The sequence below is a fragment of the Cladophialophora bantiana genome (genome assembly GCF_000835475.1).
Source record: "Cladophialophora bantiana CBS 173.52 unplaced genomic scaffold supercont1.6, whole genome shotgun sequence".
In the NCBI taxonomy this organism is placed as follows: Eukaryota; Fungi; Ascomycota; class Eurotiomycetes; order Chaetothyriales; family Herpotrichiellaceae; genus Cladophialophora; species Cladophialophora bantiana.
In genome coordinates this window covers 788,445-802,165 of record NW_015971580.1, presented here as the reverse complement: position 1 = coordinate 802,165, position 13,721 = coordinate 788,445, and the positions used below count along the sequence as shown (strand labels likewise).

At 51.5% G+C, this 13,721-nt stretch overlaps 4 protein-coding genes across 4 annotated transcripts; 1 reads left to right on the top strand and 3 right to left on the bottom strand.

Moving 5' to 3' along the window:
• Positions 1 to 19: 19 nt before the first annotated feature.
• On the bottom strand, positions 20 to 1,463 carry Z519_04607 (uncharacterized protein; the record flags this gene model as incomplete). The annotated part of the gene is made up of 2 exons (XM_016762353.1): positions 20 to 911; positions 988 to 1,463. The coding sequence occupies 2 exons, from the start codon at positions 1,461 to 1,463 to the stop codon at positions 20 to 22; spliced, it is 1,368 nt and encodes a 455-aa protein (XP_016621300.1).
• A 755-nt stretch (positions 1,464 to 2,218) lies between these two features.
• On the bottom strand, positions 2,219 to 4,070 carry Z519_04606 (uncharacterized protein; the record flags this gene model as incomplete). The annotated part of the gene is made up of 3 exons (XM_016762352.1): positions 2,219 to 3,097; positions 3,186 to 3,270; positions 3,328 to 4,070. The coding sequence occupies 3 exons, from the start codon at positions 4,068 to 4,070 to the stop codon at positions 2,219 to 2,221; spliced, it is 1,707 nt and encodes a 568-aa protein (XP_016621299.1).
• Positions 4,071 to 6,174: 2,104 nt separating this feature from the next.
• Z519_04605 (uncharacterized protein) lies at positions 6,175 to 6,671 on the top strand (the record flags this gene model as incomplete). Its single annotated transcript, XM_016762351.1, has 3 exons — positions 6,175 to 6,177; positions 6,247 to 6,370; positions 6,556 to 6,671. The coding sequence occupies 3 exons, from the start codon at positions 6,175 to 6,177 to the stop codon at positions 6,669 to 6,671; spliced, it is 243 nt and encodes an 80-aa protein (XP_016621298.1).
• Positions 6,672 to 7,012: 341 nt separating this feature from the next.
• On the bottom strand, positions 7,013 to 12,931 carry Z519_04604 (uncharacterized protein; the record flags this gene model as incomplete). The annotated part of the gene is made up of 2 exons (XM_016762350.1): positions 7,013 to 12,866; positions 12,924 to 12,931. The coding sequence occupies 2 exons, from the start codon at positions 12,929 to 12,931 to the stop codon at positions 7,013 to 7,015; spliced, it is 5,862 nt and encodes a 1,953-aa protein (XP_016621297.1).
• Positions 12,932 to 13,721: the final 790 nt, after the last annotated feature.

Here is a 13,721-nt window from a genome sequence, read left to right as displayed (position 1 = left end):
TAGATACAGAAATAGATCGTCATAACGTCTTCGCCATCCCAGCAACATCCGCAACCGCCCTCAACGCCAACGCCGCGTCGCTGGCCTTCCTGGCCCCCTCCGTCCCGAGCACGGGACTCACTTGATCGATGAACTTCTCATGCAACTGTGCATCCGTCATGGGCACCTCGAGACTGCCGATGGCGTGCTTGACGTGCCTTGTGAGTGCGCTGCTTGTGCTGGTGAACTCGACTACAATCTCTGCCTCGTCTGCGCCCAGCGTTGCGTCCGCTGTGGCGGCGATCTTGTCCCTGACCGACACGATCTCGGGGCTGGTGACCACGTTGTCCTCGTACTGTGTCGGTCCGGCCTTACCCAGCACGAGGCCCACTGCCCCGCCGTGATAGACGCTGAATTTGGCCTGCAGGCCATCCTGGGGCGTCTTCTTGCCCGTCAATTCCAGGACCAGCGGATGGACCTTGCACTTTACGCTCTTGATCTCCCGCGCGGATAGCCCTTGCTCTTGCATGTCCCGGTGCAGCTGGATACACCCGTCGATGATCGGATGGACGACTATCCCGCAGGGAAACGGCTTGAACGAGTTCTTCTCCGTCTCCCACACTTTCCCCAACGTCGGCATTACCTCGTCCAGGTTATGCGTCTCGCTCACCACATTGACCCAACCGCGTTTAGCTTCCAGGGCCTGTGTTGAAGAGGTATACCCCTTTGATGCGAGGATGGCGGCCATGAGCCCGTTCTGCGCCGACCGGCCCACGTGGAAGGATTTCGTGTCCGAACCGAACATTTCTCGGAGACCAGTGACTTGCGTGGCGGCGATGCCGATGGCGTGGGCCATTTGCTTGGTGGTGAGATTGAGCAGTTTGCCCACCGCGACAGCAGCGCCGATCGAGCCGGTTGTCGATGTGATGTGCCTGTTACCAAATCAGTCAGTCAGTCTACTTGCCACTCACCAATCCACAGAGACAGAAACACGAGGAAAGTACTAACCAACCGATGTCATAATGCTTAGGCCACACGGCCAACCCAACTTTGCACTCGGCCTCTATGCCCGTCACCAGGGCCAGGATAAATTCCTCTCCCGCGACGGGCTTTCCGAGCGCCTCGGCCTGCGCGAGCAATGCGCTCGCCACCGGGCCCGTGGGGTGGATGATGGTCTCCAGATGTGTATCGTCGTAGTCATGGACGTGCGAGGCGATGCCATTGATCAAAGCCGCATGGGAGGCATCTGCGCTGCCAATGTCGTCCTTGTCCTTGTCGTCGGAATGGCCCAGGATGCTGGACGTGGGCTTTCCAAAGAACGGCGCGAGGGCTTTGAGCGCTGTCGTGGTCGTCGGGTGGTTCGAGCCGCCCAGCGCGCAGCCCGTCCAGTTGTAGAAACTTCGCACGGCGGCCTGGGTGACTGGCTCGGGCAGGTCGCTGAATTGTAGAGACGTGCTCCAGGCCGCGAGGCGGAGCGTCGCCATGATCCTTCCTGGCTCCTGGCTCCTGACTACCTACCTAGCTACCTCTCTAGCTAGCGTTTCTGTAGTATGTCACCGATCGAGCGAAGCCGCTTATTCGGTGCCAATGCTGGATCTAGTCTCTATTCCCTTTGGACTTACACCACCCACATGTATACAGCCTCCTGCTCGAGAGCGATGTGTTGTCAGACGATTTAATAACAAACGATGGAAGCAAACGGGCGCCTCCTTTCAAGAATGCGAGATATCGCGGAAAAGTATCAATTCACTCACTCACTATTGATAGTTTCAGTCATATTATACAAATGGCGTATACTCCCGTACGTTCTTTCCCCACGGGCTTTGTCCGCTCCGTTGCGTCGCTGGCCCTGGCGAGGGTGCCGACGGCTGACGGGCAGGTAATGATCCCCTCACGGGCCTGGGCCGATATCGCAACGAGCAGCCCACCCAGCCTTTTTCTCCAACAAGGCCCACGGAGACCTGATGGGGGTGGGCACCGGCATAGATACATGATACTTGAGGTCTACGCCTCCGTATGAACGCTGATCTCTGGCACAAGACGATAAAAAAGGTATTTCGACACACCGTCGCTACACTGCAAAGGATTCCAAGAACATCGAGTACGTCCACTCTGTACCGATGCCGTCACAATTAATTAACTTTACCAGCCAGCCTGAACATTTCCCTACTAAACAAACTCAGTACAATTATCAGGCACTTTTTAGATCGGTCTCAACCATCACGCCAGCCTCGCCCACTTAAACATACTCGGCTATTGTCGTGGATGCCCATGTCTTTGAAGGTTTCAGGTCCACAGCCGGGTCCAGCGGTGCGATACCCAAGCCCGCCACGATCGAAGCCATGCTTGCTCTTCTTGCTTTACCGTTGTGAGCCTTGTGGATTTCTCTTTCTTTTTGTCTGAGTTCCTGCCATTCCATCGATCCCTGCTGGAAGATTCCGGTACTGGGGAACAGTGCGACACCTGGGTAAACCACCTCATCCTCCCCTCCGTCCAAACTCTTGCGGTATATCCTTGGAGATACGCAGAGTGGCTCAAAGGTGTTGTCTCCTATGATTATGGGTAGATTCGGGTTTGGCGTATCCTCGATGGTAAACCCTTCACTGAACTCCTTCCACCCGGGGCCACCATTCATAGGCGGACCAGTGTCGATGTACACCGGTGATCGATCGCGGCGTGATTCTTGGCCGAGCTCCATTGCCTTGGTGAATATGTTCCTCAGCTCGGACTTGAAATCGGGTTTCTGCTTTTCGCTCAACAATGGTTCGAGTTTGTGAATGACATCTAGATCGATCGCAGTTCCTATCTTATCTCCAACGTCCACCTTCTCATCCAGCCGATCCAACACCCTCAGAGTGGATACTTTCCAGTCAGTTTGAATCTCTTCACCGTCCTTAGCCAGGCGTATGTATATCTCGTTGAGGAGGTTTCTGTCCCGTCTGGACTTCCAGTACTGCCGAGAGAAAAACGGTTGCCAGACGGCATCACGGATGGCATCGAAAATGATGTTTTGCACAAAGGCAAGCCGAAGAACCCGTGCACGTTCCGACTCGGTAATTGGGACCACCTGAAAGGCGCTCTTCTTCCTTCTGAGTTGGTTATATGCACCGACCGGATTCTGTACAAACAACGCATGAGCAAGACATCAAGCAGAGTGCACCGCAACGACACCTCACAGAAATTAGTGCTGGAAAGGTGAAGCTTACATCCATAGCTTCTTCCGGTAACTCCGAGAAGTATTCACTGGCGATCGAGGCCACCGACTCAACCAAAAGTTTGTATCGGCCCGCGCTGTCATTGATCTTTAGTTATGACAGGGTGATTGGCAGGGAGGGAAGGATTTCTTACTAATGTTCCTGTGGTAATCTTTCCACTTCATACTTGGCCTTCACGTTGGCAAGCGCTTTTTTGAGATCCTTGATCTCTGCCTCTGCTTTTTTCTGGGTCGCCTCATGATTTTCCTTCTCTTGATCGAGCTCCTTGCTTATCTTCTCGAGCTTTCCTTCGAGATCTTTCTGCTTTTCCTCAAGTTGTTTTTTGTCCGCCTCTAGCCTCGCAATATTATCTTCATTATCCTTTTCCAGTTGGGCTTTCTTCTGCTTGAGTTCTTCTTTCGCCTTCTGCATGGCTTGGTCCTGCTCTTCTTTCACGCTTTTGATCATCTTTTCGTACTTTTCTCTTTCTTGCGCTCCTGAATCTGCCTGCGATCGTAGTCCGGAGACCTCCCTTGCATGCTGTTTCTGTTGTTCGCGTAGCTGCACTTTGTGGCTCTGCTTGATCCTCTCAATTCTCCAAGCCAACGTTTCATTTTCATTCTCTAACTTATCCACATGATCCTCGAGTACCTGGTCTTTGCTGTATCGTTCGTCCACTGTCTTTACTACTTCTCCGTATTGGTTGAATGTCTCCGTGAGTTTCGTCACCGCGCTCTTAACGACAGAGAAGCCATTCTGAAGGTTCTGCACCTGGTCGTGAATCTGGTCGTGGAACAGTCCAAAATGCACACTGTCAAAGTGGGTGCTCTCCAGGCCATTGGTCTCAACTCCGTTCGGCTCCCCGTCGGACACTTTCTCCGCCGTCCCGTTTGTCATTGCATGCATGCCTGACTCGGTCATAGGAGCTGGGCGGACCTTGGGTATCGTAATGGCCTTGAGTATGTTGCCCAAGCACAAGAGCGACAACTAACTCACCGGCAGCTTTTCTCTCTTTCTCGTGATGGAACGCACAGGGTGAAGAATTTTGCCCGCATAAGACTCAATGCTTGAGATCTCGCGGTCCAGTTGCCGGGAAAATCTGTAATTAGGAACTTTGCGGGACATAGAGCACGGCTCTGATCATTGTAAGTGGATAAACTGTGTTGAAGAGAGCGTGGTTGATGCACTGGAAGTGAGCTGTATTTTGGACCAGTCTCACGAGATGCCCTGTGTTTCTCTCGCTGGCAATCACATGGTAGTGGCAGTTGATCGATTGACTGCCCAAGAACTTCTTCCACGTGTATGCCAGTGAGTGAAGGAACAACGTCCAAATCTCGACCAATGCCATTAGGGGACTTCGTAGTGGTACGAGGATGTCCAGGGTTCATTCCCATTTTTGGATAGCACCGTTCTGTAATTGGACGCATCGGCCTAATCGTGAGGCGTAGTCGAGAACACATGGTCCGTGCAAATTATGGGAGATTCTGAACAGACCTATCAGTCCTTGCACACGATTACACACGACCAGCTCTTTTGCACTGAGTATTTGGCCCCCCCACGTTTGGAGGTCTGAGCTTTTCTGCAAGGATGCGTTGTCATTGTTGTAGAGCCAGAGCGAGTACATGTCTATTCGAACCTGCTGCACAGATCGCTAGCTGGAAGATGGAGAGTTGAATGGGATTGGTGATGGAAGACAAGGCGTTTTAGCTAGTGGCTGATGAGTTTCCCGGACAGCCCGGTCAACGGGCGCCGAGAAAGTCGCCTGAGTGTGGGATGTCCTCGGAACGGACCGCGAACGGGTCAAAGATACCGTACGCGGTACCTCGTAAAAGGTGAAGCGCCTCGAGCGAACCATGGAGGCGAGGCTACTGTGTACAGAGTGGCAGCGACCCAAGGTTGATATACGATCGCCACGATCTCGGCTTTTCTCTTCTATTTCCGAAGGCTGCTGGTAACGTTGTTGAAAGCTTTGGATGTATGTCGTAGGCCCAAGCAACTATCGTATTGTACGGTGTAGACCTCATCTGTGGCGTGCCTAGCGCTTTCCTTGAGGATAGGTGGCGTTTGCCTCTATGCAGCCCTGCACTCTACTCGGGGACAGCAGCACGCACGGTGACAGAGACAATATGCGGTCAAGCAGAGAGGATCTTCATTGCTGTCACATCGTGTTGTAGATGACTCTCATCGGGACGACCTAGGGTACGGGCCACTTGGCTTTTACGGTGAAGAGCACTCCGTATCCTGCTGTACATCACGCCTCTTGGTGTTTCTTCGCGCCGATGTCTCTCTCTTTTAAGAGTCGCAAGAGGAAGGCACTCGCGTGAAAATCGCATCCAGCGTTCTTCTCCAGTGCTTCATCGAGAGCTGACGTGGCTGAGATATGGTCCAGGCGCGGCTTCACAGACAGAGGTTCTGTAAATCAGAGACGACGGAAGAGGAGTGTTCGTGATGAAGCCCTGATCCTGAAGCTTCGAGTCAATCCGCCCAGGTGGCCGTGGAGGCCCCAGCAGCTCAGACGCCCTGGACGCCCCCGTTATGGGTGCGACCGATAAGCGTCTCGGCGTCTCTATCTGCACGTGACATGAGATCTTGGCATCGTGACACTCTGGCGACCTTCGCAAAAGGGGCTGAGAATCAAGGCCCGCTACCATCAGATCCTCATATCTGTCAACATTTTCTCTCCATATATTAATCCATTACACCACATATTAAGAACAAACGGCACGGCACAGAGGGGCTTCGAGGTCCCATCTGTCCAAGAATTGCCCTGCGCCACTACACATATTGACGACATTTGCTTCGATTTGCTCGTCTCCAGAACCACCACCTTGTCACTTCAAGATCTGAACAACTCTGCCAATCAACGTCTTGGCCTCCCTTTCCCTTTGATTGAAAGGAAGGGGTTGTTGCCACCATATCTGTCACTCTTCAAAGCCTCGAGTCCATCGACTTCGATAAAATCCCGAGTTCCAACTCTCCCAATTAACAACCCGCGGCAAAAATGGTCAGTCCCTGCCCACCATCACTTTTGTCTCTCCCCCCCCGCTCACAGAGATGATCCTTAAAGGCCCAGACTCCCGCGCAACGCCGTGCCAACGAGAAACACGCCAAGGGCGTCGAGAAGCGCATGGGCAAGCCCGAATCGGCGTACAAGAAGAAAGAAACCAAGAAGTCGCCTGTGGGCGTCGCCGCTGTCGGTTCGTGCTCAATTTATTTATTGCGTTCTCGTCCCCCTCCCCCCTGTCTATGGCTATCCTCTTTTCCCTTTCTTCCCTATTTCCCTGGGACGTTGGTGGTTCTCGTCTCTTCATTTCGCGGCCGAACCTACGAATATAAGGTATCTGCGTCCCCTGTAGTCTTGTGGCTGATGGATGGGAAACAGTGCTCCTCATTTTCGTGGTCGTCGCGCCCCTGATCATCGAACAATTAAAGCTGATCCCGTATCTCTGGGGCCTCTTCCTCGATCTGCTGGCCAAGGTCGGGCTAGTGTCGAAATAAATTCGATCCACGGGGGCCATATTATTCCAACAGAACTCCGTTTTCCTTTTTACAAGTTCTCTCCTCCCCTTGCCTGCATCAGGCGAAAAGCGGCATGCAATATCGCCGCAGAAATTTGGTGGTCAATGCATGCATGGATTGGACTGGGCTTGGGTTTCAGTCAAATTCCGGCCCGCTGGGCAACCTGAGGAGAGGAAAGTAGAATTGGAGAGGGAAAATTTCCCATCATATTACCGGCTAGGTTGCTAGAAAATTACATTGTACTGTACAATCGAAACTCTATGAGAACATTCCCATAACAATAGAACGCCCAAATTGGCAGCCTCTGTCATGCCCTCGCACTAGTACGGAATCCCGTTGGTGATTAACTGGAACTCATCATACACTTTGGTTGTCACATTCGCCGCACTCTTCTTGATACAACCCAACATGAACTCTGCAGCTTCTCTCTCACTCTTTTCCAGCACGAATCTCTGCTTGAAATTCCTCATCGTTTCGGGTTTGAAACATGGCAACCCGCTATCCAGCATCAGACTCACTAGATGACTGAGCTTGTCGCAATAGGGTCTGCTGGCGAGGAAGGCTTTGATGGTCAGCTCTTCAAACCAGCGGTATGGTTGGCTGGTATTGGGGTCATCCCCGCCCATGACGGCAATCATCTCAGGCGTCAATTTGAAAGGTGCGCGCTCGAATTTGACTCCGCCGGGGGCAATATCGAAACAGAATCCGAAATCAATGTGAAGGATGTGGCCTTTGTCATCGATCATAATGTTTCCGTTGTGACGGTCCTTGAACTGTAGGAGGTACGTGATGACGGAATATGCAGCCATGCTCTTCACGAACTCACTGCGGGCTTCTTGGTACCGCACGGAATGTTCGCCGCCGTATTTGGTGATGAAATAGTCATGCAGACCGTTCACTGCTTCCCGGCCCAACATGTCGCGACTGATGGAATTCGGAAGGACATCGATGACGCCACAGCCCGGCGCCGTTGCGGTGACGCGGTAGGGGAACACGTAGACGTCCAAACCCACAGAGTTGAATATGCCGCGGAAAGCCGCAATCATCTGCAAGGCGAGGACGTCTTGTCGACAATCATCGCCGACCTTGAAGATGGCACTCTGCCAGACCTCATAAGTTGAAGAATTCCCATCATTCAATTCAACGTTGGAGATGTCACTCGTATTTCTGCGGCTGTGCCCTAACCGGGAATTGGCGATCTGATTCTTCGGTGCTGATTCCAACTCGTTCGTCTCCTCATTGGAAGCATCCTTATTCTTGCGAATCCGGAAGGTCGCCATGTACGGAGCCTTGGCATGGGACTGCAACGGCTTGCCAGATTTCCGATCAATGCCAACCACGACACCATCGGGGTTGCTCGGGAGATAAACCCCAACATCAACCTTGATCTTACGAAGCTCTTCCTCGATTTTGGCTTTCTTTTCAGGCTTGGGCCTCTTGATGAACGGCTTGAGCTTGCCCGATATATCGGTCACTTCACTAAAGAACGCAAACTCGCGCTGGTAGAAGTCCTTGTCTTCGCCGGAGAAACTTTCGACGAGACTGTTCATGACCTTATCCAGCGTGGGCTTGACAGGATCCGGTACTTGTGAGTCTTCATCTTTGTACGCATTGGCCTTCATGTTCCAAATAATCTGATGAGCGAATAACTGTGAGAACTTGCCGGTCTCGATGATGTACCGCTCAACATATCCCAGCGTATCATAACGCAAGCTCTGTACAATCTGTGGGACATAGAAGAAAGTAACGTCGACAGAATGGCTCTCCACGGCTCTCATTGCATACTGGATGACGAACGGATGATTTCCAAACGCGGGCATGAAGTAAGTTACAGCCTGAATAGGGTTGACCGGGCACCAGTACAGCAGATATTTCAACTGGAAGGACAGGTCTGAAGACAGAGCATCTCCGAGCAACAAATCGACTGCATTGGCCTCGTGCAATGCTTTTTCCGGTTGATTCATAAGCAGGAAGCGAACATCGCGGCGAAGTTGGTCATGGTTGAATCGGGCGACCAGTTGTATGGCGAGAGCGGGATCTTCTGCCCACGCGGTTCGAACAAAGCCGACAACTTGAGACTCTGGATGACTGTGGTGTCCTGTGTGACCAAGCGGTGACAACCAAACGTTAAGCCGGTTGATCTCGTTCGTGAGAAGAGCTTCCAATAAGTCGTGTTTCTGTTGGGGGTCTTTCCTGGTCGCCGACGCTGGAAAGATGGGTGTCCGCATCCCTTGCAACAAGACCAGAACATCTTGCATAACTTGAACTTCAGCCTTTAATTGTAACCGATTACCTCCGAAAGACCAAAATGGCGACTTAGCGAACCACTGAAGGCCGACAGATAGAATTAGATCTTTTAGTTTCCACATAGCCAACTTGTTCAGACAGGTGCTGAATTTGACGACTCGAAGAGCAAAGAGGACAACGTGGAATTGTATGTCGCGCAAGAGAGGATGTCCCTTGATATGGACAAATCCCCGAAGAGTTCGCTCAAGCATTCGGATAAAGGTACGCTGAGTGTTTGCGCTTCCAAGTCTGATTGCATTGAAGTGACTTTCGAAAAACTGCATCAACCTGAAATGGGGGGCAATAGTATTGTGTGCCGCTTGCGCTTCTTTTTGTAGGGCAATTCTGTCAGATGGAGCGAACTCTTCTTTAACATAAAATGGATCCGGCTGCTCGAATTTAGGACTGAAAACACCGACTTTCCGATTGATGGTCCTTTCCCAGGCCTGTGCAACCTCTGTCAAGATTCGAGCCTCCATCCTGGTGTTCTCATGAATGACCCCGAGCCATAAAGAGATCCCAAGTTTAATGGATTCTTTCGTGAAAATGGCAAAGGGAATATTGACCAGATAGTGCACGATGGCGGTCTGCGACTTTTTGCTTTGGCAGAGCAGAGCTGCTGCGCGTCGGAGGACATCTTTAACTTCAAATGCTCTGACATGAATCTTCTGACTTGTCCTTTTGTGTAGGTCAAGGAGTGCATCTTGCAAGATGGGCATTGGATCGGTAGGTCTCTGGATGGAAGATCTTCGTCCAGTCGTGTCATCCATGTAAATATTGTCCCGGTGGTGGTCTGGAATACCAGTGAATCGATATTCCTGCCGTGCAGTGTATTGAGCTACAAAATCAGAGGCCATATTGATGTCTGTCGAGTCGTTCTTACGGTCGATGGCGTTTAATCTGCGGTCTGTCGGAGAGATCATTGAGCCCATTTCCAGGGCAAACGACCTGCCCAATGAAATGTGACCGTATGCGCCAGTATCGTCGAATTCAGATAAGTAAGTCTGCAGAAGGCCTTTTATATCCAAGGGTGCTACTCCCATCACCATAGTCACCCATTTCCTGGCATCGCTATGCAGGTTTTGCAGTGTGCGCTTTCGGAATGCGTAATCGTCGGACAATTCAACTGTGACCTTGCCTCTAGCGGAGGTGAGGGTAGGGCGCCACTCGTACTCGTCGGTATCTGCGTCGAGACAACTGGACCACATTAAAGAAAGTAGTTCCAGTAACGCGAACAAGGCGGACTTCTGACACAATGCAGAGGGTGCAAAGCTGATGATGTGGTTGGCTGCCGCCCTTGCGACTTCTTGCATCTTGCTGCTACGATGGCAGCACCCACTAAGGATTCGAGCGAGTTGTCGAGACACGTAGGGTGCACTGAATTCATCATCCTTTCCAGCCACAGCTTTTTGGGTGTATCTTTTGACAACCTCGCTCGCAATCGACCCAAGACATGCTCCCATATGGCTGGATTGCGTGGTCGGGTCTGAGAAGTAGTCAAGAATCTCGGCACAGCTTCCAGATACAGCTCTGAGACTCTCGACCAGAAATACAGCGTTCAAAAACACGACCTTCTGGTAGCTAAGCTTGCTGATGTCAGATTCTCTATCTGGAATGGCGAAAACCAGAGCTTTCTTTTGGTCGTTCATATGATGGGAGTTCATTCCTCTTCGCAGAACAGTATTGATCTCCACGTCCGATTCTAAAAGCTCGGCACGTTCGTCATCCACGAGAGGCATTGAATTCATCGCCAACACTCGCAATTCGTGATAATACTGTTGGCCGATGCGAGACTGAAGGGTGATTCCGTGCACGGCCACGTTGTACCAAACTTCTCGGGCCATGGTCAGCACATCGCCGTCTTCGGCAAGCGTGCTTTCAATCGTTAGAGCGGGTTTCCGAGAAGCGAGAATGGACAGAGGTTTAAGAAGAGGTGCTATCTCTTTCGCAGCCTGTTCGACTTCTGCGGATTGCTTGAATTCTCCTTCGACGACGTCTCCCTTACTAAGGACCCGTTCCAGCAGCTGCATTGCATAGATCTTGAATAGTGGTGATCGGTTGTCCAAGTTGATCGCCAAGTATTCTTGGCCGTTGCGCACAGCTTGTGAAACGGTGGCATTTTCTTGGACCACAGCCTCGTGATGCAGTCGAGTGTAAAGTCTGAGCAAAGCCTTGAACTCGTTTTCCTTGCCAATAATGGCAAGCTTTGCAGCTTCTTCGATAATACGAGCGTCAACGACCACGCTGATCCTGCCGACTTTTTGCAGCATCATCATCTGTGCCAGAGCGATGATTTTGCTGTCGTTGCATTCAGTAGCTATGACAACAATCGCATCTGCAACATTTCCACAGACAAGTGATGTTTCTTCGTCGCCACTCAAAGACAGCGAGATGACACTTCCAGTCCTGAGTCTTGTCGTGGATGACATGGAACCATTTTGGCCAGTAATTTCCAATATCCCGTGAGCCTGATGAACCTTTTCTGCCCCTGTTTGCGAACTGAGAACATTTCCCAATGAGTATATTGTTGTGATGACAGCATCATGTGACAGCATCCTCAAAATATGCGACAGGCTTTGCGCCGCAATGGCAACTGCTGGTGGTCTCGAGGTGCCTCGGACAATGAATCTCAACAGGGCCCGGGCGTAGTTGTTGGCACCCTCAGGTATATATTTAGCCACCACAGCAATGCATTTCAGCACTATGTCGGCAAGGTCAATATCTGCCATCTGAACTTGGTTCGCAATCGAGTCTTCAAGCCAACCTGCAAGGTCCTCAGCATCCGCTATTTCATCGTCAAGAACCAAGCAATGCAAATATGCTTCGACAGCGTATGCTTTGACGGAAAACGCGAGACGCTGTTGCCAGACAGAGCTGAGTTGCAGATAGTCCGAGCCATCTTCCAGCACGCGCATTTGCTCGCCGACAATGTCCACGAGATACTCGACCATGTCATCAGTAATGCCGTCATCTTTGACGCGGTTCAAGTGAGTCCCGGCGATGTATTGATCGAGTATGTCTCCGCATTCTACTGTATGCTCATCGCATAACATTCTGGTCGTACACGCAAGAACCAGCTTCATAAAGCCTTTTTGCAATAGCATGGCGCCGACAGGAAGGCCCTGTGCGGCAAATCTCTTCAAATATTTTCTCCAGTCTCGTTCAGCGGTATCGGGGGATGTGGAATTTCGAATAGCTGACGAGGCAGTCTCAACTGCTATCAGGAAACGTTCTGACAAAGCTTCTTTCAAGCACCGAATGAGTTCGACTGTTTCGTAGGGAGACCAGAAATTTCCATGGGCTGCCGCCGCATCTAGAAACCCGATCAACGATACCGTTATGGCTGCGATCTCCTGGGTTTCGTCCTCGTCTGGACTTTGCTCGCCAACACCCACAGCGGCGAGTACTGAGGCGGATTGAGACCAATTCTGCGTATACAGCTTGATGCTGTATGCGACTGCATCTTTCAATGGGGGAAACCTCAGTCCGAGGACGAGAAGGGCCTTCGTAAGTTGAAACGTAAGGGCGGTCCAGGGGGCGGGTCTGATTTCTTGGATAAAGGGCGAGGGTGAGAATACCTGTGAGTGTGACTCGGGCAGGTAAGCAGTCAACTGTTTAACTAGGCGGTCGGCATGAGACAGCTCATGCAAGTCATGGGCACTGGCGCATAATGCAAGCAAGACATCGAGTTCGCGAGGAGACATGGGCACCCGAGAAGTGGGTGCAATAGCCCGAAGGACTCCATCGAGGACACCGCCGCTTCCTTGGGACTTGGTGAACGGCGCCGACGAGGTTAGACGCTTAAAGTCTGTTTCGCGGGTCGAGGATCGGACTGAGGAGAGGGCAGCGAGTTTGGAGAAGGCCTGCCGGCGCAGGCCTCCATGGCCGCTGAGACAACGTCAGTCCAAACATAGAACATGGATGATAGGAGAGCGGGAAGCATACAGGTCCATTTGGCCCGAGCCTGGGGCGTTGTCAAGCAGCGTTGGCGGAAAATCCGCCCTGAGCTGGTTTGAGAATGCGCATTGAGGAGTCGGAAGTTCACAAAGGGAAGTATGATGTAGGATTCTTGGCGGCAGGTCCACCGGGCTAGATATTTGTCACGTGATGACGCCTTGTCCGGTGACGAGGAAGCCTGGTGCATGAAGGGTCACTCACATCGCAAACACTACTCGAGCTCAAAGTCTCGTGGTAACTTAGCTTTCACGATGCTATTGCCTGAACCGACCGCTGTTATTGCTGCTGTTCTCTGCCGATTAGAATGGGCATCCCCGATATACGTAGGCGCAAAAGGCCTTTCCCAGCTAATGGCGGTGAGGTTAAATGTGTACAAAATTTGCAATAATGCCACCACTGCTATATTTGCTGATCACAAGGCCACGAATCTGGATTGCGCACACCAAGTACGCTATACTATTCATAGTAGGTCATTAAAACTAGACATCGCCTCGTATACATTCCTTCCAAGCTTCACTGCTTCCTCCCGCTTCCACTTCCTCTTCCTCTTCTCAGCCGGACAGTTGTGAGCAAGAGCGTGGCGGATAGGACAAAATCACACAAAGGAGAAAAGAATAAGATGTCTGCAGATTGTAATAGCTGCAGTTACGACTGCTCAAAACTACCACCCAGCTATGTCTGCCCATATGCAGATATAACAGGGCTAGGCGTAAGTTCCATTCCAAAGACAAATTTGCCAATATTCAGCCTTACGAGTCAAGATAGTTCGTCATTGGGTATGTAGTT